The sequence below is a fragment of the Podarcis melisellensis genome (assembly GCF_964234715.1).
Source record: "Podarcis melisellensis genome assembly, chromosome: 3".
NCBI classification, from domain to species: Eukaryota; Metazoa; Chordata; class Lepidosauria; order Squamata; family Lacertidae; genus Podarcis; species Podarcis melisellensis.
The window spans coordinates 47,364,571-47,389,571 of NC_138530.1; the positions used below are offsets into that span (position 1 = coordinate 47,364,571).

The following is a 25,001-nucleotide window of genomic DNA, read 5'->3' on the forward strand; positions in this document are numbered from 1 at the left end:
GAGTCTTTGGTTTCGTACAAAGTTTTTTAAAATATTTATATATATTAATTTTAAAAAAAAATCATCAATAAATCAACAAATTAACGCAGAAAAGATCTAGAAAAAAGAGGGGTCAGAATATGGGGAAACATACTGTATCCAGTGGAACCAGATTGAATTAGAATGAGCTCATATAATAAAACCAGTATTTCGAATGATATCTGTATTTTGGATTTGTTCAGGCCCTGTGCCTGGGAAGCATTGGACAGAGATTGGACTAGGAGCCTACCTGAAGGCAAAAACCATTGTACAATATTACAAAAGATAAACAGCCTGCCTGTTGGAGGAAGGAAAAGGGAGAGGACACCATTGTAGAGAATGCCTCTCCCTCTCAGCCAGCCTCTCTAGGTGGGTGTTAAAAGCTTCAGTTGTGCTTACTTGAATTGAAGCACTATTTCTTCACTTTTGAGCTAAAGGTCTGTATAACATTGTGTTTGTTTATTCAGCAGTGCATCTGTATGGCTAGGCTTGCAGCATGTTGGGGAGAGAAGGATGTAGCAGCCTGCTGACTTACTGTTCAGGTCCTGAGAATCAGAGAGACAAGTAAGCAGGCTCTTGCAGGTTGAGGAACCACGAAGGAGCTCAGGTGCACTCAGCCCAGGCATTAAGAAGCATGCGGGGGCAGAGAAATTCACTGCAGACAGTGTTCCACCTCTGGACTGGTGCTGGGTATTCATGCTTACCCTGATATGAGCTAGCTTTAACTGAGAAAGATAGGGGTTGTGGTGAAGAGTGCAGTGGATTTGCAGAGCTTTCCAAACTGTGTCGCAACACGTTAGTAGGTGTGTTGCGCGAACACTCCCTGCACCTCTCCCGGGACTGGAAAGGGGATACCGGTAGTTTAACCTCCGGCTTGCTAGTAAAACTGAATGACTGTGTCGTGAAATGATGCATGTCTAAAAAGGGTGTCACCAGCATGAAAAGTTTGAAAAGCTCTGACCTATAGATTCTGCTCTAAGGATCATTATAGGCAAGACTGAAAATAACATTTGCCAGTTTTACTGGGGCCTTTACAGAAATCTGAGGTGGGATCACACTTGGAAAAACCATACAGTTCTTCTTGCCTTATCTCCAAAAGATACATTTTTGTAGTGTTGAGAAAGTGGATAGAGAAGTTTCTCTCATAACACTAGAACCAAGGTCATCCAATGAAGCTGGGTGGTGGAAATTCAGTTGATAATTTAAAAGCAAAAAATCCTTTGCTATTCCCAATCATGTGTCTTGCTTGTAATGATGCCGTCAATGAAACTTGAGGATTTGATAATTTTATCAGGGCCAGAGTCTATGGACTTATATCCAATAGGATGTTAAGCAAGGCTAAAATTTTATTAAGTATCTCCTGTGGTCTGCAGGTTTACTTGGAGTAAGCCCTCTTGGTTTCACTAGGACTTCTTTCCAAGTACATGTGTATAGAATTCCTGCCTTAAAGTTAGTATCTTTAAAATAAGTTTATATTTGTGTTCTGATATTCTAAATTCACATCACATTTATATTTGCAGTGAGCAAAATACGATAGTAGTGCATCTTAACCTGCTAAAATTGCTTGGTCTATTGTTTTTACTCCCAGACATTGATTATTTAAATAATTTATTTAAATAACATTATTTAAGGTATGGGTCTAGTTTTGAAAGTCAGGCAAACTCCTCTAGTTTACATCTTGCGGTGTATTCTTCAATTACTATTGTACTAGTTTCCTTTGGATTTGTGTTTAATACATCCTGTGCTTGCTCCTATAATCACCTGTCTCTTCTAGATTTTTTTAAATTGTCTTTTTGTAGCAGCTGCTCATTCCAGCACTTCCTCTTTAGCATGTAGTGAATTCTTGTCCATCTACTTTCAAGCTGTTTCCTTGTTATTAACCTTTAACCTTTTCAGCTTGTTTTGTTATAGCTAGCAAAAAAGAGTGGAAATAAAAGCATTATGAAATATTCACCCCACCTATTTTAAATCTAGTGGGATATTTAATTCTTATCACAAAGAATTGGACATTTGGGGGGGGGGATACAGTAGAAAAGGGCTAGTGTTTTGTATTCAACAGTGTATTAACTCCAGCAAAATTACTTAAATCTAACAGGGCTACATGCATTCTACATGACTGTAAAGCAAGATATTTACTGACCCCTAGGAAATAGCTTTGTTGACTGTTCATTTGATCTTGTATTCTAGTAAACATGATGGTCAACCATTTCTGAAACGGTAAGAAGGTGCACTTATCTCCAGGTTTATCTCTACAATGACTCCTTAACCCTTTTGTGTATTTGGGACATAACAGAAAACAAAAACAACAGAAGTGTGTAAAACGTGTTTTCCTTTATGGTCTCTGGATTTTCAAAGGGTGAGGTATTCCAGCACCTTCCCCCTCTAAATAAACGGGTACTGGAATCAGCCTGCCAGTTTTAAATGAATGAGAAATGGGTTGCTAATTTATAACCACTTTCTAGAGCAGGGCTCTGCAACCTAAGGTGCATGGACCACAAGCAGCCCACGGGGGTCGTTTAACCGGCCCCCAAGCCACCCACTCGGCGAGTCCCCGCACGCTGTGCTAAACCTGCGCAGTGCAGGGACTCGCTTCCGCAGTGCCGGAAATCGTGTCTGTGCAGGTGCAGACACCGGAAATCACACACTCATGGAGCCCATGGAGGGCTCTCCGCTGGAGTGAACCGGCCCAGGCGAGGTAAACCTTGCTGACCCGTTCTAGAGCTTCCTACTTGGTGCTTCCCCTTCCCAGGGCTTTGGAATGCTAATCATTAGGCATGACATGAGGTTTAATTGCATAAAGCAGGAGTTGTGAATGTGGTTCTTGCAGGTGCATGTTCTCAGAGAGGCCTTTCCTGGCACCCTCAAAGTCCTCTCCCTGAAGTTTGGCTTGAAAGAAGCATACTATTGTAGCCAACAGTCTGTTCTTATGCTAGTTTTGTTCTATTTTTATTACAGGCAATGGTGGCTTGTTATCCAGGCAATGGAACAGGATATGTGCGCCATGTTGATAATCCAAATGGAGATGGAAGATGTGTCACATGTATATATTACCTTAATAAAGACTGGGATGCCAAGGTAATTCTATTTTAGAGAGGGGTTTTTTACATGTTTGAATAACGTGTCATGCCTTTTAAAGCAATATCTCGTACACCTAGTAAACATATGCTTTGAAGTTGCATCCGATCCCATATCCAGCGCACCTCACCTAGTGTTTGGTCTCCCTTCCACTCCAGCTAGGATATAAAAACATACTTTCCTTAGAAAACTGTCAAAAATCACACTAGGCATGCTGAAAGTTTTAAATGCACCTCAAGTAGCTCTTTGGATCCCGCTTATTGCTTTTATGGCAGTAAACGTCTGTGTAGCTTTGATGCTAATGTTAAACATGAAACAACTCTTCTAGTTTATGTGTAAATGTGAGGAATTGCCTTCTTTAATACTAAGGTTATGAGACACTTTCAACTTTGTTAGGAATATATTTATTTGCTATAGTGAAAATAAATTATAGATCATATATTCACTGATCTCCCTGGTCGTCTTTGGAGAAAGACTAGAATTTATTTCCTTCTTCAGGCATTTGATAGCTATTTGTTGTGGTGCTGACTCCTCATTGTTCATATTTAACTTCAAGGAACTATGAGAATGTTGGGCAAAGTATAGAAATTGGTTAGACTAGTGGCTGGTAATTGCACCAATTAAAACTCAACTAAGCTAGTTGCTTGTCAGAAATCCAGGGAGAGTGCTTGTTGTACCCCGGTTCTACTTCCTGTAAAAACAGGATACTGGACTAGATGGGGTCTTTAATTTAACCCAGTGGAGGAGTTCCTACATTATTCAATTTTTTTAAAGGTGGTGTTTATATTCATTCTGTGGACCACTCATTCAGAATTTGTATGCAGTTAACAATATCAGCACAGAGATTTTGTTTCTCATAAAACAGTATTTTTTGGTTTTGCAAAAGTTCCATTTTATTAATATTGATTATCTAAATATACACTAAAACACATTCATTAATGTATATTACAAAAATCTGAGACATTTTGATTGTTTGAATGATTTTTCAGTCTGTGCTAGTTCATTTTATAGAGCCAACATATGAACAAAACAAAAAAAACTTTCATTAGTGCAACTTATTTTTATTTGGATCATAGTGAGAAGGAAATCTTACTGTCTGCATTAATTATTCTAGAAATAGTTGAGTTAAAAGGAAGCTATATGTAGGTGCTATTGGTACATTGAAATTGCTGATAGCATCTTTGATTGTGAAGCACTGTTTATGTCTTTTAAGGTAAGTGGAGGTATTCTTCGAATATTTCCTGAAGGCAAAGCCCAGTTTGCTGACATTGAACCTAAGTTTGATAGATTGCTGTTTTTCTGGTCTGACCGCCGCAACCCTCATGAAGTGCAGCCTGCATTTGCTACAAGGTAAGATGAATGAATATATACCGGCAGACTTTAGTAAGTTTGCAACAGAAATGAGAAGGAATTGGAAATCTGCAAAAAAATGGATTTATCTGTCCCAGGAAAGTGACTAATATAAATGGAGCCTCAGTTATTCAGAATATATGACTTACGCTTGACAAATTTTGAGAGTTTTAACTTGCATTGATGAATGACATGCTATGTTACCATTAGTTATGGAACAACAAAAGCTAAGGTTTGCCATGATTTATAGCAGGTTAGTTAAATGGAAAAAAGTCATTGTCTTATCAATGGTGCCATGCATTGTTATAAGTTGTCGGGGGTTTTCTCCCTGAGATTTTTTTGGACTGCAGTACATTTAGGCTGCAGGCCTATATATGGGGAGTAGACATGTCAGTTTATTTCTCAGGTTAAAAAAAAATTACGTGTCATATAAAGCAGATGAAGGCATAGGAGTTGATCATTGAGGCCAGTCATGAATTGTTAACAGGTGTGTGAGAGCTATTATTTGGGAAGACTAAAAAAGGGATAAAAATAGCTGTGTTTATAAGAGTCAATGTAGTAGTTAGAAAGTTGGACTAGGACCTGGGAAACCAGGCTTCAAATCTTTACTAGGCCGTGAAGCTCATTTGGTGACCCTGAGCCAGTCTGATCCTTGTATGCCACCTTGAGCTGCTTAGAGTAAAGGTGATGTTTGCGTATTAATAAATATGGAGATTTGGCTTTTAAACAAGTGCATGTACATCTGAGTATCAGTAGAATAAATAATTTTGTAAATGTCTCTTGAAATAAGACTTTATGTGCATACACTGCAAAATTTATCACTGCATTAGATTAGATGTTTGTTTCCTGAGTGAATGGAGTTCACTTTTTTGGTACTGTACAAATGTTAAATTTATAAACCTTGTAATTAACATTCTGTTGAAGTGAAAGGGGGCAGTTCTTGGAAGTGTAGAGATGCAACTTAGTTTGATGTGTCTCCAAGGGAAAGAGCAGGTAGATAAAGTGAAACCTCCCAAGTTTCTTAGACTGTCCTTTCTGACCTAACCTGTCCTGAGCTTCTCTCAAGTGCTAGACCTATGCTCTTAGGGTTGCAGACTTCATTTCTTACTTCCTACTTCTTCATAACATGGGACGCAGGTGGCGCTGTGGGTTAAACCTCAGCACCTAGGACTTGTCGATCGTATGGTCGGCGGTTCGAATCCCCGCGGCGGGGTGCGCTCCCGTCGTTTGGTCCCAGTGCCTGCCAACCTAGCAGTTCGAAAGCACCCCCGGGTGCAAGTAGATAAATAGGGACCGCTTACCAGCGGGAAGGTAAGCGGCGTTCCGTGTGCTGCGCTGGCTCGCCAGATGCAGCTTGTCATGCTGGCCACGTGACCCGGAAGTTTCTGCGGACAGCGCTGGCCCCCGGCCTCTTAAGTGAAATGGGCGCACAACCCTAGAGTCTGGCAAGACTGGCCCGAAAGGGCAGGGGTACCTTTACCTTTACCTTACTTCTTCATATGTTGCGAAAATTTAAGGAGAGTTTGCTGGTATAAAATATATTAGAAGTATATATTCTTGTTTGTTTGTTTTTTAAGCAACAGCTTTGAGTTACAGTCTGATTCTAGGCATGCTTACTTGGAAGTCCCATTGAGTTCATTAAAATTTAGTACTTGCTGGCAAGCAAGTTTGTATAGGATTGCAACCTTGAAAGTTATAAAACCAGGAAGCTGTCTAAAATCAAGGAATATTGCTGGGGATCACAAGCATCAGAATGCTATTGCACTCATGTCCTACTTTTGGGCCTTTCATAGGCATCTGTGGTTGGCCAGTGTGAACTCTGGCCCGGATGAACCTTTGCTCTGATCCAGCAGGGGCCCTGTTGTTTTCTTAAGAATGAATTTGCTTTTCATTGGAAGGAGACATCTGTTTAGTTGGGTAAAGTCTGAAGCACCATTTTTTCCCAATAAAGCTGAAGACGATTAGAGTTGGATGCTTCCTACTTGTCAGTGCCACCAATTTATTATGTGCTGGTATTTACCTGCCCTTCTCCCTAAGGTCCCAGGGCAGGTTACAACACTTAAAAACACAATTCAAAGCAGTTTAAAGCAACTTAACAATCACAGAAATAAGGTGGGTCCTAAAAATACTAATCTGGTGTCAAAGGCCAGGGTAAAGAGGTGTGTCTTCAGCATTCACCACAAACTGTATAATTAATATGCCAGATGCATATGCCAAGCTCAAAGTAGTAAGTTACAGATTGTATTAAGTTCTGCAAATTATTACGTTACAAATATGCAGAATAAGTTGACAGTATACACTGCTGTTTAGGTGGCTAAGGTATACGGTTCTGTCATGTAATTGGAGGGATCTAAGAGAGTGTTAAAATGTGTTGTTTACTATTTCATAAAATGTGTTGTTTACTATTTCATTCTTTTTATCTTTTAAAGGTACGCAATAACAGTGTGGTATTTTGATGCAGATGAAAGAGCCCGTGCTAAAGTAAAATACTTAACAGGTAACTGATTTCCCTGTTTTTTATGTTTGTGTTCTCTCTAAAATCAGCTGTATTTTAGTGTTCGTAGCTGTAAAAGTAACTGACAACAGCAGCTTCTAAGTACAGTTGTACCTCATTGTGCGGCTGGGATCTGTTCCAGAGCCCTGGCCACTAGCTGAAAAGGACGCAGGGCAAAGTGCCGTGTCTGCGCATGCACGCAGAGTGGTCTGCAGTTCTGCGCATGCGCGAAGCGCAATTTAGCACTTCTGCGCATGCACGAGCAGCAAACCCGGAAGTAACCCAATTCAGTACTTCCGGGTTTGCTGGAATGGACACTAGACAAGGCGGACATTCGCGAAGGTATTACTGTACAGTGATATTATAGCTGTAGTTAATAATGAACTTCAGTAAGACCTATACAGTGGTACCTAGGGTTAGGAACTTAATTCGTTCTGGAGGTCTGTTCTTAACCTGAAGCTGTTCTTAACCTGAGGTACCACTTTAGCAAATGGGGCCTCCTGCTGCCGCCGCGCGATTTCTGTTCTCACCCTGAAGCAAAGTTCTTAACCCGAGGAACTATTTCTGGGTTAGCGGAGTCTGTAACCTGAAATGACTGTAACCCGAGGTACCACTATCTTGAGTATCTTGAAATGAAAAGAGCCTTAATTTCATCTTATTTCTTGCCCCACCCATAGTGGCTCAGAGCTAGCAACAAGTTTCAAAGGCCACATAGGGGAAAAATACCCAACTGAAACATTATGCAAACTGAAGAAACTATTTCAGTCCTTCTTAATCATAAGGTTAAGTCACCCCAACCAAGAAAGCTTCTAGAAAATTATTAAAACATTTGATGCATGAATGTGCAGCAAACACTATTACTGTCTTTAAACATTCCCTTATTATTTGAATTTGATGCACAAATGATACCGTCTGAGGTTGTGTTTAAGATTGTGTTGAATTAGAATCTAGAACAAATGAAGAACAGATCTGTTGGATTTTTGTCATGTAAAAATGTGGAGAAAGGAAAGATGTATATATTTGACAAGCTTAATAGAGTGTTGCATTCTCCTAAATCAATTTGAGGGACGCGGGTGACGCTGAGGTCTAAACCACTGAGCCTAGGGCTTGCTGATCTGAAGGTTGGTGGTTCAAATCCCCACAACGGGGTGAGCTCCCATTGCTTGGTCCCAGCTCCTGCCAACCTAGCAGTTCAAAAGCATGCCAAAGTGCAAGTAGATAAATAGGTACTGCTCTGGCAGGAAGCCAAATGGCGTTTCCGTGCACTGCTCTGGTTTTGCCAGAAGCTGCTTAGTCATGCTGGCCACATGACCCGGAAAAACTGTCTGCGGACAAACGGCAGCTCCCTCGGCTAGTAAAGCAAGATGAGCACCGCAACCTCAGAGTCGTTCGCGACTGGACTTTACTGTCAGGGGTCCTTTACCTTTACCTTCAGATCAGTTTGAGTGGCACCAGAAAGGTTGAGCATCCATTGGGGCAGATGTTGCCATACTTCCAGGAGCCTTGTAGTTTTGCTTTGGGTATACTGTTGTGCTCCAGAGAAGTGCTTCTCTGAATTGAGGTGGGGTGTGTGTGTGCTCCAGTAGTGCATATATGCATGAAATTGAGAGCTGTATGTATGATTTGTGAGAGTGAGGGAGAGATATATGGGGGGTGATTGATCTATATCAGTGTTTCCCAACCGGTGTTCCGCGGCACACTAGTGTGCCGCGAGACGTTGCCTGGTGTGCCGCGGGAAAAATTAAAAAATTCGAAAGATATCCGGAGAGGCGGCCTTCAGGCGAGTTTTAATTTTAATTTTCCTTCTCCCACTTAATGCCCCACGCTCGCCCGAGCAGCTTGCAGTCCTCGGTAACCACGGCGACCCGAGGGAGGGGAGGGAACAGGGAAGTTGAGGGCGGCGGCGAGCTGCGATGACGTCAGTGGGCCGCGCCGCCTCGCCCTGGCACGGTGTGAGAGCCCCGGCTAGTGGCGCGAGCTTCGGAATAAGTGGGATCCGCGTGCGCGAGACCGAGATCGCGGGTAAGGAGCTCAGCCCTGGGCAGGAGGAAGCGGGGCCGCGCGTGCGGGCCACATCCCCACAGAGAGCGAGCCTCCCCCGGCCCACCACTCCGGGCAGGTCCACTCGCATGAGGGGGCGGCGATGGCGACGGCCGGCAGCTTGCCTGCAATGCCATCCCTCGAGCAGGCGAGGAGCCCGGAGGCTACCAGATGCGAGTCCTCTTTCCCACCCTGCTCGGGAGTCCAGAGCACTTGGTCGCATTCAGGATCTAGAGTGGGGAAGCGGGGCTTGTGTCTGGGCTGGACACATTGGGCTGCCTGTGCCGCTCGACCTGCGGGGAGAAATCAGGGTGGGAGTCACGACCGTGAGGCGGGGCTGCCAAGTGTGGCAGAAGAGGACACGGCCGTCGCACCTGTCCTTAGGTAGGAGCTTCTTCCGTGTCGACCTGCTGCCCTAAAGCCTTGGCTTTTTTCTTGGCTTTTTGGCGGTTGGCACAGAAGGAAGGCAAGGGGGAGGGGAAAAAATTGAAACTTACACTTTCGTGCGTCCCTCCCGGCGTGACGCTGCGCGCTGACGTCACGGGGCTGTAATGGTGGTGTGCCTCGAGATTTTTTTCATGAAACAAGTGTGCCTTTGCCCAAAAAAGGTTGGGAAACACTGATCTATATGTTGCTTGTGTGCATGTGAGAGAGAAGGAAATCTATACATGAGGTCTGTGGGGTGAGGGAGAGGTGCACCTGGCCAGAGAGGGAGAGATCTCTGTGTAGTATGTGTATGTCTGTTTGTGAGAGGCAGGAAGGTATGTATGCGTGAGTGAGAGATGCACACATGTGTAGTTGTGTATACCGGTATGTGGAGTGTGTGAGTTAGGGAGATGGTGTGGCCTCTGTGTGTGTGTGTGCGCGCGCGCGCGCGCATGCGCAAGAGTGTGGTTGGCCACCTTGCATATCAAACTTGTAATGGTATAGTATTTCTGGGTTTTTTTAATAACTCCCCCTTTGTCTTACAGGTGAAAAAGGTGTGGAGACTGAACTTAACAAGCCTCCTGATTCAAATGGGAAAGATCTTCTATAAAGCCTTTGATCTAGTAATTCCCTGTGCTACGTCCTGGTCCTTCTCCCCCTCCCCACAACAGTCCTAGGCGCTGTCTATTAACTTTTGAATGTGAATAATGAGATAAAGGAAAATCAACGCCAAATCAACATTTGGAATAAACAAATGAATTATGGGTTTCAGTGTTTCATCAAATGGATTTCTAATCGCTTATGCATTGTACTACATGATTGTGACTCTAGTCCTGTTAACTGCTTATGTGACGATAAGCATTGGGGAAAAAACAGCTTACACATGAAGTGCCCTACCTAGAAGTTTTCCATCCTTCATATTTTGCCATTCAATCGTCCAGTTCAATGCTATTTATCATCCCCCTTTTTTAAAAAAAATGTGGTAAAAGTTTTGAATTTTAAATAATTTTTGTATAACCAGGTACAGCTGATCAACATCGAGCAAAGCAAACATTTTTCTCCAAAATGGCATTTAACTATTTTTGTAAATTTGCTGTTCACACTGTTCTCCTACCATGTAAAACCTAATTTAAATAAGAATTGCCAGTAACTGATGATCACTCTGTCTTTACACTTAAGTCTGAAAAGGAGCACTTTAATTCCCATTTAAGAACCCAATTGTTTTATTTTCATATCTTACACTAATTTGAATTTTTTTTAAAGATTGCTGCTGTATTGTGTTTGTGTTCTCTCTGAAACTATTTTTTTTTAAAAAAAACTGAAACAGATGCCTATCTTGCTGTCAATTACTTCCTTAAATTTGTGGTTTTATATGTTGTATCCAGAGAGCAAGCTTTCTGTATCTGTGTCATTTGGGTTTTCTAAGTGACTGGCTAGCACTAAGTGGACTTGACGTTATCCGTACTGTCTTTTTCATGTTGAGAACTGTGGTTGCAGTTCCGCTGGGAACTTCATCTATGAGAGCCATTCGATGTGAATGAAAATCATTCAAGAACACAGCAGTACTCATGTGCAGCTCCTGCTTTTTCCAGTGGGGCTTGTGCAGATGAAGTGCCAGGTGGACTCTGCCCATAAGTATCAAATCCCTAGAACATAAGGGCTTTCCTAGGCTTTTAGGTGTACCAACATCCTTTCTACTACTTTAATGGGAGATCTCAATCTTGACTTGTTTTCAAAAGCTTACTTTCTGCTACGTTTTTTGGTAAGGTCATGAAACTTCAGAGATTTTCCCCCAAAGCAGTAGTATCCTCATTTGCAGTTGGGTCCCTTGATCCCCTTATATACTATCAAGGGGTATATTTAATGCATTAAGACTGAAGTGCATCACTGCAGGCTTAATATGTAAATATTTTCCTACTGCTGAGATTTTTTCCTTCCCAAAACAACATTGGCCTCTGATCAATACGAAAATGTTTTTGACAAGGAAAAACTAAATTACTTTTAAGTGAGGAAGCAATAGAGAATAAAATTAATTCAACCAGATATTTTGAAATGTTTTCTTTTGAAGGGATTGGTTTGTGCTCAAAAGTAACCCCCTGGAGGGAAGCTTCTGAGTTCTAGCAGCCTTACAAACACGAGCCTCCCCATTTAAAGGCTCCATATTTTATCCCTTGATTCCCTCACTTAACCAAAACAATGTAAGTGTACAGAAATATTTCTGTATGTACAACTTTGCCTATTTTAGCATCTGTATAGTTTGTACTTGTATTAGAGACCTTTTCTATGGAAAGCTCAGTAATTTTTATTAAAAATTGCTTACTATTCATGTAAAACATGAAAAAAAAAGGATTACGTTTAGTGACAACTGACAAAAGGTGGGAAATTCAGTATTGTGATAGCATACTAAGGGAACATCTGGCAAAAGTCTTTGGGGTTTTTTTTGTTTCCCCCACCCCCTTTAAAACGATTAGCTGTCAAAACTTTTAACAGTTTGGTTTTTCTCTTAATCCTGGTAAATCCGAAGAAAACATGTCTACTGTAAGTGCCTCTGCAAGCCTGACCAAGGAGTGCAAATTTTCTCTACTGTCTGGTCTGCAGTGCAATGCACTGTTTTAGGCCTAAGAAACACCATTTCTAACTTTTAACTGCTTTTGTATTATGTTAAATGTGTTAGACATGGACAACATAATAAGCCTTTACATTTTTTGTTTGTTTGTCCCTCTATTCAAAGTATCAACATCTTACATTTGTGCTTGTTGGGAAGATTTAAAATGTGCTTAAATCTCTCAGTTGGTTATTTTACAAAAGGTCACCAAACTGGGTCTTCTAATGTTCATTTAGAAGCTGTTCATGTCAGTTAAATCTTCAGCCTTGGGCGTTACCAAGCAGGAACCTGTTTCAGACTATTTTTAAACTGTCTTACGGCCTGTATATGTGTTTAGTCCTGGTTAAAGATAAAGCTTCATAATGCTATTTTTATTTCATGACATTAGCCAGCTGTAAAACACAAGACTTTTATCTAGCAGGCAAAGAAATTCAGAATTAATTTGCAGATTTCCTATAAAGTCATGTAACTTTTGAAAAGCAGTGTTCATTACTGAAAGAGCTCTCAAGTTGCTTGTAAAGCTAATCTAATTAAAAGATGTATAAAGGTTCTTGAAACAATGTGGTGGTTATTTGTAATTATGTAATATTTTTAAAGCCTCCTACACAGCAACTAATTAGTAAACTGATATGGGGTGTGTCTGTCTGTTTTTAGCAGTCAGTGACATTGCAGCTGCAGTCAAGGGTCTCCTGTTAGTTTCATTTATAAACCCTGTTTTTAATTATCTAGCTGTGATTGTTTTTAAAGGAGAAGGTGGTGGGGCAACGACAACACAAGACTGTCAATTGTAGCCTGGTACTAACTTGGCATTACCAATACAAACATTTTATTTTCTGATCACGTGGAAAGGCTACCTAGGTGTTTTTCCTTCTGAAAATAACCATCTTGAATTTTGGGTGTTTAGGTGAGCATTTAGAGGATGTCCATAGATTGAGTGTAGCGTGTCAGATGCATTGTTTCAAGACTTCAATCACTGTGGTACCACGTTGCAGGAAACTTCTCCCTCTGCTAATGAGTTTTTGTCACACAGTGTAAACTGTGCACGTTGCGTGGTTGCCTTCCCATGATTAGAAGCAAAGGAAAACATTTACTTGTCAGAAGATATTATGAGGACCTGCTTTTAACAGCTACCTGCTGTGCCTTCTCACTGCTGTTTTCCGTGGGGTGATATGAACCACCCTTAAGTAAAACCTGGTTCTCTGACTCTTCTGCAATTTTATTTTATTTTTGTCCTTTACTGTATTTGAACACTCTTCATAACAATTTTTCTTGATGTTTATCTATTTGCTAAAGCATCTCCCACTCATGTTGTTATTTTTTTATCATTTGGTAATCTCTATTGATAATAAAACATCAGTAAGACATTATAAAAAAGTCGCAAATTACCGTATTTTTTGCTGTATAAGACTCACTTTTTCCCTCCTAAAAAGTAAGGGGAAATGTGTGTGCATCTTATGGAGCGAATGCAGGCTGCGCAGCTATCCCTGAAGCCGGAACAGCAAGAGGGATTGCTGCTTTCACTGCGCAGCGATCCCTCTTGCTGTTCTGGCTTCTGAGATTCGGAATAATTTTTTTCTTGTTTTCCTCCTCCAAAAACTAGGTGCGTCTTGTGGTCTGGTGCATCTTATAGAGCGAAAAATACAGTAAATCCTGAGTCTTCAAGCAGCTTTCCTTTCAGTAATATAAATGCTTGGATACCAAGTGCCTTTTAAATGAGCAGAAGACACATACGCTCTCTCATGGAGGAGTGTCGGTTTCATCACCCAGCTGCACTGCATGCTGTTTCAAAGAATCTCCTATGTGTCAGGAACAGGGTTTTCAGGGGAATGTGAGGAGCTACAGTAATATAAAGAAAAGCCTTGTTGTGTGAATGCAATACACAAGTTCTTTGAGCCTCTGTCTCAGTACAGCATAATCTGAAGAGCACTGCAGTTTCATATTTAAATTCTCCAAGAACTAACAGGTAGATATGATCTGGACCAGGCAATGTGTTAACCTTTATTATGTCAGCCGGTTCTAGAATTTTCCTGTCCAAATGGCCATGCGCCACGGAAAGGGAAATGCCAAAATAACCCCATCTCACTAATCCCTTGTGACCTGGATCCTTGAAGGAGCACCTCTGCCCTTATGTGCCAGGCCATGCTCTTAACATCTGTGGGGGAAGGCCCTGCTGTTACTGCTGTCCTTAACATCAGCACACCCCATAGTGATTTGTGGTAGGGCCTTCTTGATCGTGGCTCCCCAATTGTATAATTCCCATATTTGGAGATATGTTCTCGGGATACCCTTATCTGTTCCTTGCAGCATATGAAGGTTAAAAAGATATGACTGTTTCTATCTCGCCCATTTATTCCTGCTATCTGCTTCCTCACATGCATGCGCGCGCACACATACCCCGCCCTGTGTTTAGGCCATGTGTGTCTACAGCTTTGGTCTTCCTCATGGCCTTTTTATCTTAACCACTCTCCCCTCCCAGCTCCATTGGTCTCTTGGGGATTAGCAAGCATATTGCTCTTCAAGGCCATCTTGTTTCAGCCTTGGAAAGGCTGTCACCATGCCACAGGGCTCTTTCCCTGTCTCCCAAGATCTTTGTAGCACAGTGTCATGTAGCAACCTGTACAGTAATTGTAGGCAGGAGATAGATTTCTGGATAACTTAAAGCAGACCAGCAAGGGTTTCTTACTCCAAACTATGTAAACCAGGCATGGCCAAACTTGGTCCTCTAGATGTTTTGGGACTACAACTCCCATCATCCCTAGCTAACAGGGCCAGTGGTCAGGGATGATGGGAATTGTAGTCCCAAAACAGTTTGGCCATGCCTGATGTAAACAGTAGCAACAAGTGGAACCCTGATCTGTAATAACTCCAGGGTGGATGCTTTATACTTCTGCAAGTGTGAACTGCAACAAAACGTTGCAGCATGTCATGTTGGGGATTCCAGCTACAGTGGTACCTCGGGTTACATACACTTCAGGTTACATACGCTTCAGGTTACACACTCCACTAAGCCAGAAATAGTGCTTCAGGTTAAGAACTTTGCTTCAGGATAAGAAAGAAATCGGGCTCCAGCGGCGCGGCGGCAGCAGGAGGCCCCATTAGCTAAAGTGGTGCTTCAGGTTAAGAACAGTTTCAGGTTAAGTACGGACCTCCAGAACGAATTAAGTACTTAACCTGAGGTACCACTGTATTCCATCCCCCTCCCCTGGTTTCCCAATCAATCCATCAATCAGCATTCTGCCACCATTGACATGCTCAGTCCTCTTCGAACTGTTTTCGGAGTATCTCCCCTGAGAAAAAAGATTCATCATGCTTCTGCAAACCCCAAAGATTTCCCTAAACAGAATGTAACACCAATCTCTTCTGCATAGGTGCTACAGTTTTGCGTACACTTAGGAAAGTGAGAACAGAGGCAGTCCGATACATGTTGGCACCTTAGGCAAACCACAAAATGGCGTCTCCCACCCTGCTGGGAAGATCTACATCAGGAACTGGGGTGGGGAGAGGGGAGTTGGATAAGGATCAAGATGGGGAACCAGGTAGGAAGAGGCCAATGAGGCTCCTACTCACCAAGAGGCTGCTATGGAGGCAGCAAATGGTGGCTACAGAGGAGCCAAGGAGCGGCTGCAGCTGTTGCTGGCACCACCACCACCGCAGCAGCAGCAATGCGTTCCTTGAAGGTGGATCTGCCGCCCCAAGGCACAGATGGGCAGGCTGGCCCTGAGCAAGGAGTTTGTTACACAAGTCATTGAGTGAAAGGCTCATGGAATGCAGAAGCTACTTGACTCTGCACTCAGAACTCCTGTTTTATCTTTGCTTCTCTCCCCAGATACTTGATGGGACCTGGTTCTGGTTCATAGGCCTTGGGAGTCTAGTCAAAACCAAAGTAGCCCCCATAAACCTGAAGCCTGCCTAGTGCTTATGGTGCTTATGTAACATTTGCATTCTTCCAAGAAGTCTGAGGGCTGGCAGGGAGAGGTTTCCCGGGTGTGGAAGATCACAGCACTTCAGTGATGGGAAAAAGCAGCACTTGCCAAGTTTCTCCCTGCCTTTCAGCTATTGGAGGGAAAGTTGCTATAGAATCTGAACACGCCATGCCAGTCTTACTATTCTGGCATGCAAATCAGCTTACCTTGGGGAAAATAAACTGGTTTCCGCATTTCCTGCTGATGCATTCAGGGAGAGCCTGAATCTACGAAAATAAAAACGCTTCCTTGTGAATGGATTTTCTAGAAAGGCCATGCCCACTGTCTCATTTGCCCAGGCCTGGTTCTGGAATGTTCTTAGTATGAGTTGCCCTGGTTCAGTTTCTGTCGTGTTCATCATATCCTGTGGTGGGTAAATTTCGTTTTCATTTCCCTTCTTTCTGCTGATTAAAAAAAGAGAAAGAATACGGTGGGTGACAACAACTGAAAGGAGTTCTCACAGATCATGATCACTGCTGGCCCACCTGACTCCCTGTTCTGTTAACTGTCACCACAGACCACCAAGCCTATATCTTAAGGGAAGAGAAACCCAACGCTGGCCAGGAAGACCATCTTTCATATCTGCCTCCATAAAGCAGGTTTTTGGGCTGTCTAGGTTACAGGTATGAGGGGTCTTAGCCTAATAGGAGCAAAGGCCTAAGTAGTATCACAGAATTGTAGAGTTGGAAGGGACACCCCAAAAATCCTCAAATGATTCAAAGTCCTCAAATGATTCAAAATTAACAAATGTATTAAAGTTTCTTCAAATATTTTTCTCTTACAGTTTTGGCTTGGCATTAATGGTGTCATCCTTCCAAGGGGCTCAGAGCAGCCTACTTAGATGGATACTTCTTTCCCCAACTTTATCCTCATAATGACAACTTAATGGTGAAGATAAGGCTAAAATAGAGTCACTGCTTGAAAATCACCCAGTGAGTTTTGTGGTTGAGCATGGAAACTGAGAGTCTAGCTAATAGTTAAACCAGACCTCTATCCCTCACCTAATGGAAGAGAATCATGTTGTGGTTACCTATTTTATTTTTTATTTTATTTATTTTATTTTATTTATTCCCTTCATCGTACGTTTTCAAGGCAACAAATATGTCACATAATATCTTAACACAGACACCATAAAATGCTACAATGATAAAAGACTGAACATCCACAGCAGTAAAAGGATGTGTCCAAAAAAAAAAAAGGGAATGGTTAAAAGGTCAATCCCTCCCCAAGGCTTGGGTTAATGAGATGCTTCTTCAAATGTTGATGAAAGAATAATCCTCCACTTCAGAGGAGAAGTCAGTTCACAGGCAGGAAGTTACCACAGAGAAGGCTCTGCCCATACACCACCACTACCACCCAAACCTTCCTGGGTAATGGAATTGCCAGCAAGTTCTTCTGGTTTGACACGCATAAGAGAGTTTTTGACATCTCCCTGTACAGGAAGCCAGAGTCAAGGCTAGAGATCAGAAGCGCAAAACAGAATAATGAGAAGGAGCTTCCTGGCCAGGACTCCATGTAGGATGCTCCATACATGAGACACGAGCGAGAAATGGTGAAACCTAATAGTAGCCATTCTGACAGATAGAATGGGATATTAAGAGAGAGACTCTTATAGACACCTTTTTATCTGAGAGTCATATCCAGTCAACTAGCACAATGTACATATAATCTCATCTTGTTTTCACTGGGGATAACCAGTTTTGACTGCTTCCCAGGTAACAAGGTGACTGAAGTATTGTAGAAATGTAGTTTTGGGAGGGACCACGAGGGTCATCCAGTCCAACCCCTTGCAATGCAGAACTCTTTTCTCCAACCTGGGGCTCGAACCCACAACCCTGAGATTAAGAGTCTCATGCTTTTAATCAGTATCATCTCCACAATCTTTTCAGCCCTCACTCTCACAATCCTGTCCTTGCAAATGTTGCATAAACTAAGGAAGGCTGCTTTATACCTGTATGATATATGAAGACTGCTTTTTCTGATTTCCTGGAGTTGTAATTCTGCATTCTGTCAAAATGGTGTTTTATCTCTCCTTCTTTCAATAACACACACACACACACACACACACACACACACACACAGAGAGAGAGAGAGAGAGAGAGAGAGAGAGAGAGAAACAGACAGACAGACAAACAAACATATAGACATATACAGTATATGGATAGGTTTTATGCATTTTCATTTTAGTAATTTAGTAGTTGCTTTGGTAATTTTTATCAGATCTTTGAAATATTTCTTATATAAATGGTGAATGGGAATTATATTGTGTAGTAACCCACACTGGATGAGAGAACAGAATGTTCAACCAGATGGGCCCTCAGCCTGATCCAGAGTCTCTCATACTGTTTCTTTCTACTTAAGAAAGTTGTCAAGTAGTTTTCCTCCCATTTGCACAAAAAAAGAGCTCTGTTCCTGACAAATAAGACCTATTTCAGATAGCCAAGTCATCCCGACACAAGCGCAGTATGTTATGTTCATCTAAAACACCCCCAAAGGCGGAGAAGCTTGCTGTTTCAGTGCCTAGCAAATAGCTTGACTTTTGGAGGCTGTACAGGAGTCAAACAAGGACACTGTATTTTATCTCCCACCAATCTGCATATTCAGATTAAAAACAAAACACACAGCTCAAGATATGGTGCCTGTTGAGACAGCTCTCTCAGGTGAGAGGGAATCAGTGGAGTCAAGGGAGCTTTTTATAGCATAGGCTCAGGCAATTCCCTCCCTCTCTCAAGGGCCACCTTTCCTTGAAGGTCCCCCTGTCAGGGGCCACATGCTAGTTATGAGCACGGCCACCCACTTTTATTTCTCCCCTATCCATCTCTGTTCCTCCTTGCCCAGCAGGATGCCAAGAAAGGGACAGATCACTCTTGCCTCAGGTCTGAATTAGGCCCAGGTTCACAGGCAGCCCACTCCTGATATATAGGAAGGAAACATGATCTTATGCAGTCACATGGGCTACATGGGTACAGGGCAGTCTGAAGAACTCCCACACTGCCTCTTTTGAGTAGTGGACGCATCATGTTTAGATGCATCAGTTACTGGCTCAATACCTTGCTTTTAACGTTTTATTTCCTTGAATTTTCTAACCTACATGTTTCTGCATGTGCACATGTTCACACATTCAAAGTTTTGTATACAGTACTAATGGGAAATTCTCTTTTTGTAAAGTTCATTTTCAAATTTAAGCTCTGCCCTGGGTAGAGTACCATCTAGTGGCAGTTTAAGGAAGTCAGAAGTGTTGAGCAATGCTGCATAACAGCAAAACTAGATAAATAATACTGTACCCTTGTTTCACTCTAGCCCTACTAAAACAGCAACATGTAAGGCTTGGAGGGTGGAGATTTCCCATTAGCGAGTGCCTTTTAAAAAAAGACGTGTTTATTAGAAGAGGAGTTTGGATTTGATATCCCGATTTATCACTACCCGAAGGAGTCTCAAAGCGGCTAACATTCTCCTTTCCCCTCCTCCCCCACAACAAACACTCTGTGAGGTGAGTGGGGCTGAGAGACTTCAAAGAAGTGTGACTGGCCCAAGGTCACTCAGCAGCTGCATGTGGAGGAGCGGAAACGCGAACCCAGTTCCCCAGATTACGAGTCTATCGCTCTTAACCCCTACACCATTAATCTCTTATGATTAATTTGCTTACTGGACTGTTAGGAGGCCTACTGTCAGGCAGAAAGGTGGCATATATTGTAAATAAATAAAACAATTCTCCCTTTTCTTGAGTACTTCTTTCATTACTGTACCTGTTCTGGGAGACTAGACATTCCTGATACCGCATCCCCACAGTATGGTCCTGAACACACAACAGGGTATTTTCCTCAATCCCACTTTTGTAAAAGCAAATTTTCCAGCCAGTCATTGGCTTAAAAAAGAGAGAAAAAACACATCACACTGCCTCCAAGTATTACCTATTATTGATAAGGTTTATCAATTTAGTAGGAGGTATCAGGCATTGTGCTCACACTTTCTTACTTCTGTGTAACTATTGTCCCTCCAGAGTTCCATGCTTCCTAACTCTCGTTAACCATTCATTAGACCAGAGCTTTCCAAACTGTGTGTCGCAACACATTAGTGTGTTGGCTGCAGTGTGTAGGTCTACCATATGAACGGTCCCAAAGCTCCTACCAGGGCAGGAAAGGGGTTTATTAACCTCTGGTTTGCTAGTAAAACTGAATTACTGTGTCGTGAAATGATGCACGTCTAAAAAGCGTGTCACCAACATGAAAAGTTTGGAAACCTCTGCATTAGACAAACCATCTTTTTTTAAAAAAACATGCAAGCAGCCTAGATCTTGCAAGGATTAGAACTGGAGATGCTAGCCTTTAGATCCATGGTTGCCATGTTGGCAACCACTGGATTAGTGCTTTTAATCAGAGAATTGTGGATTTCTATAGCTCAGTCTGAATGCACAAAATTGCACAGCACTCACTAAAATCTTGTGACAAGTCTCATATGCTCTACAAATCTTGAGAGTTTCTTGCATAACTTGTTAAACAAGAAGTGCCTGCTTTAAGTTCTACTTAATAATTTGATTTGCAGAGTCAGTATTGCGAAGGATAGCCACAGAACAGTACTTTTGAAGATAGTTGCCTATTTGGCATGTGGGATAAATGAAAGGTGAATCCTCCTCTATTGCTCTTAATTATATTGTCACGGCCACCCAGGACGGGTCCCAGCTCACAAGAGACCTCACTCCGTTGCAGTTTATTTACAGGAAAAGTTTATTGAAGATTTCTGCTTCTCGTACAGTTCAGCATCGTGGCCGTACGTCTGTCACGTTAGACCGCTGAAGTCCCCTCTGACTCCTCCCCTCTTCCACACCAACTTAATAGCCTGGCTCTAGACCACCTCTTCCTCTCCTTTCTTTTCCGCAGGGTCTTCCTGCCCCCCTGGGTTCCCTCTCTCCGTGACTCGCCTGAGGCTGAATCCTCTGCCGCCTCTTCCCCCCTCCTTCTGGCTTTAGGGCCGGGCTCCTCCCCTGAGCTCTCTCCACTTCCGCGCGCCTCTACGTTTGAACTTGGCGCGCGTACGTTGCTGCTGACCTTTCTTTCGACCGCTACACCACCCCTTGTTCTGCTCTCCACCCTTTCCGGCTGAACACCTTGCTCCAACCCCCTTTCTCTGTTCTCTCCTAATCCTGCTCCCTCCGAGAGGCTGACGACTCCACCCCCTTTTCTCCGTTCCGGCTGAGACGCCTCTTGCTGCGTCTGTCTTCCACTGGGCTCCTCTCCGCTTCTCCCTTCTCCTCCCTTTTGCTTGATTAAGGTAACCCCCTTTTGAGAATCCTCTGACTCGCTGCTCAGACTCGTGGATTCCCTCAGAATTCCGTCATCTTCTTCCTCATCCTTCTGCCCCTCCTCCCACTCGCTCTCCGTCTCCTCTGTCATCTCCTCCTCTCTCCCAGAAACCCTGACATCCATCCCCCCCTCGAAGCCCCCCCTTCCCCCCTCCCGCTCGCCGGGTGCAGGTTGAGGAAAACGTGGTACTTCCTGGGTCGGTTCAGGATACAAGTTGTCCACCTCAACGTTCTCCTCTGTCATCTCCGTATATGTGTGTTCGAACTCGGGTTCCCCACCCACAGACCTCACAGTCTCTTCCTCCATCACTGCTTCTCCTGGCGCTGCCTGCCAAGGACCTACCATCCATCTCTGACTCCATGCCTCCCTTGGCTGATCCACCCACCAACAAGGGCCTGTCTCCTCCCCCCCCAGTCTCGGATCCCTGGTCGGGCTTGTTTCGGGCGTATGGCCCTCGGGTGAGGAGAAACCCTCGAACGTGCTGTCTGACAAAGTGGGCGTGAAAAGCCAATCATCAAAATACTCCTCGGGCATGGGCTTGTGCGGAAAAAGTGCATGGAACTCCTCCTTCAACAGGGGTTCGTCCAACGCGTAACCCGGCACCCAGCTATTGGCAGAGGCCGGAGTGCCTTCCCTGGCTAGAAAATATTCAACTCCCTCCTCCCCCCATCTCGAGTCCAGTATCTCTGTGACCTCGTTAAGAGGTTCTGGTCTTGGCGATTCCCCCCCCTCAGACGCCCTCCTACGTGGCTCTGGGAGTGCTCCTGACTCTTGAAACCTGTGTGGGGTTTTGTAGGGAGTGAGCACCGACCTATGAAAGACCGGGTGCACCCTGGAACCCTCCGGAAGGGCTAGACGAAAAGCCACCGGATTGATCTTAGCCTCAACTTGATATGGCCCTAGCTGCCTGTGTCCTAACTTCTTCTTGGCCAATGACCTGGCCGGCATCGCGTGGGCTGCTAACCACACCCAGTCCCCAATCTGGATGTCCTCTCCCGCCCTCCTGTGCTTATCGGCCTGCACCTTATACGCCTGTTTTGCCAGCTCCAAATGTCTCCGCAGCTCCTCGTGCACCTCTTGCAACTCCGCTGCAAACTGGTCGGCATCTTGAGGCCCCCCCCCTCCTGGTGCCGCAAATCTCGGGAAGGTTCTGGGATGACGGCCATTGTTCGCGAAGAAAGGCGTCACCCCGGTGGATGCGTGTTTCGTGTTGTTGTAGGCGAATTCAGCCATCGGCAGATAGTCCACCCACGCCGCAGGTCGCTGGTTGGCGTAGCACCGCAGGTACTGCTGCATGATCGCGTTGACCCTCTCCGCTTGACCGTTGGTTTGTGGATGTCTCGCCGATGTCAGGTTGATTTTGACGTGCAATATGCCCAGAAGCTTTCGCCAGAAAGTGGAAACAAACTGGCGCCCCCTGTCGGACAAGACGGACTGCGGAAGTCCATGCACTCTGAAGACGTGATCGATGAAGAGCTTTGCGGTCTGTTCTGCCGTCGCCACCTTGGCACAAGGGATGAAATGCGCCATCTTGGTGAACAAGTCCACCACCACTAACACCGCCGTCTTACCTCTGGAGCTGGGCAGGTCCGTAACAAAGTCCAACGCTACCCTCTCCCACGGTTGCTGCGGTGTCTCCAGCGGTTCTAGCAATCCCGCCTGCTTCTGGTGCACTGGTTTGGACCTCTGGCAGATATCACACCTGGCGACGTAGTCCGCCACCTCTCCTCTCATCTGGGGCCACCAAAAGTCTCTAGCCACCAATTCCATCGTCTTCTCTTTGCCGAAATGGCCTGCACTAGGGGCGTCATGCAATTGTTGCAGAACCTTGGCTCGAAGATCGTCGGTGGGCACGTAAAGGGCACCCTTACGAGTCAAAAGTCCATCTTGCAATTGGAACTCATCGTTGTCTCGCGACCCTCCGCGTAGCTCCTCCATCTTGGACTGTGCAAACTGATCCCTTTGCAACGCGCGTCGCACCGCGTCCAGGTCGACTGCGATGGTAGCGCACGTCCACGCCTGCGGTGCGAAAATGTGCTTTGCTGCGATTGGAGCTGCTTCCTCCAAGTATTGCGGCTTTCGGGACAGCGCGTCTGCAATAACATTGGAGTCTCCTGGGATGTATTCTATTTTGAAGTCGAAATCCGCAAAGAACTCCGCCCAGCGCATGTGTCGCTGGGTCTGTAACTTAGCCGTCCGCCAATACTCTAAGTTCTTGTGATCCGTGCGGACTTGCACCGTGTGCTTGGCTCCTATTAAGAAGTGTCGCCACGCTTTGAAAGCTGCATGAATGGCCAACAACTCCCTGTCCCATATGGTATAATTGCGCTCCGTCTTGCTGAGCTTCCGGGAGTAGAACGCACCCGGTCTCCAGTTGCCTTGCGAATCCTCTTGCAAAAGAACGGCCCCAACCGCTCTGTCTGACGCATCGGTCTCTACCCGCATGGGTCTGCCGGGATTCACGTGGAGCAGCTGCTCTTCGGAGGCGAAAAGACCTTTAAGCGTCCGGAAGGACCGCTCCGCTTGTTCGGTCCAGACGAACTTCTTCTTCTTGGAACTGAGGGTGTCAGTGATAGCCGCCGTCGCGTTCGCAAAACCTTTAATAAACTTGCGGTAAAAATTGGCAAAGCCGATGAACCTCTGGACCTCTTTCCGATTTCGAGGGCTTTTCCAGTCCAACAGCGCTTGAACCTTAGCCCTGTCCATGGCCAGTCCCTCGTCGGACAACTTGTAGCCAAGGAAATCAACCTCTCTGACATCAAACTGGCATTTTTCCAACTTGGCGTACAGCCTGTGGTCCTTCAGCCTCTGCAGGACCTCCCTCACGTCCTTATCGTGATCCTCCGACGATTCCGAGAAAATCAGGATATCGTCGAGAAAGCAGACACACTTCTTGTAGAGGAGACCTGCTAGCACGTGGTGCATAAATGCTTGAAAAACGTGGCTGCCATTTTGGAGACCGAAAGGCATGACTCTGTATTCGTATGTGCCCAGAGGGGTGAACATGGCGGTCTTCCACTCATCTCCTTTCCGGATGCGGATGAGATTGTAAGCTCCACGTAGGTCCAGCTTGGTGAAAATCTTGCCCCTCCTGACGGTCGCTAAAAGGTCGTCAATCTTGGGCATGGGGAAAGCTTTGGGCTTAGTCAAGCTGTTTATGAACCTGTAATCCACTATAAGCCTTTTTTGGGGCGTGTTTTTCTTCTTCACAAAGAACACAGGGCTGCCACCCGCTGCTTTAGATTCCTGGATGAAACCTCGCTTGAGGTTATGGTCTATGAACTCCCGAAGCTCTTGCATCTCGTCTTCCGACATGGAGTACAGCTTGGCAGCAGGCAGTTGCGCCCCTGGCACTAAATCAATCGCGCAGTCGTAAGGTCTGTGAGGCGGCAACTTGTCAGCTTCCTTCTCACAGAAAACCTCCAAGAAGTCCTGGTACTTGTGAGGCACCGTTTGCACCATACCCAGATGCAACTGCTGCTCGGCTTCTCCTCCCTGATCGGTCTGAAAGCAATGCTGAGCACAATACGATGAACAAAAGGTGATCTGCCGCTGGTACCACGCAACCGCGGGACTGTGCCTCTCCAGCCAACTCATGCCTAACACGATGGGTGTGTCCGATAAGTGGGTGACATTGAAACTAATAAGTTCTCGATGGTTGCCAATCTGCATCATCATGGGAGGGGTTTGCTGCACCACTTGCCCCCCCAGCAACTTCCTGCCGTCTACCG

General features: G+C 44.4%; 1 protein-coding gene across 1 annotated transcript in view; it reads left to right on the plus strand.

Annotated features, from left to right (window-relative positions):
- The window catches only part of EGLN1 (egl-9 family hypoxia inducible factor 1), a 28,829-nt gene extending 16,261 nt beyond the window's left edge, over positions 1-12,568 (plus strand). The window contains exons 2-5 of the mRNA XM_081906908.1: positions 2,974-3,093; positions 4,307-4,443; positions 6,873-6,940; positions 9,949-12,568. Coding sequence (XP_081763034.1) covers positions 2,974-3,093; positions 4,307-4,443; positions 6,873-6,940; positions 9,949-10,013 — 390 coding nt within the window. The 3' untranslated portion in view covers positions 10,014-12,568. The remainder of the gene's footprint in view (positions 1-2,973; positions 3,094-4,306; positions 4,444-6,872; positions 6,941-9,948) is intronic.
- Positions 12,569-25,001: the final 12,433 nt, after the last annotated feature.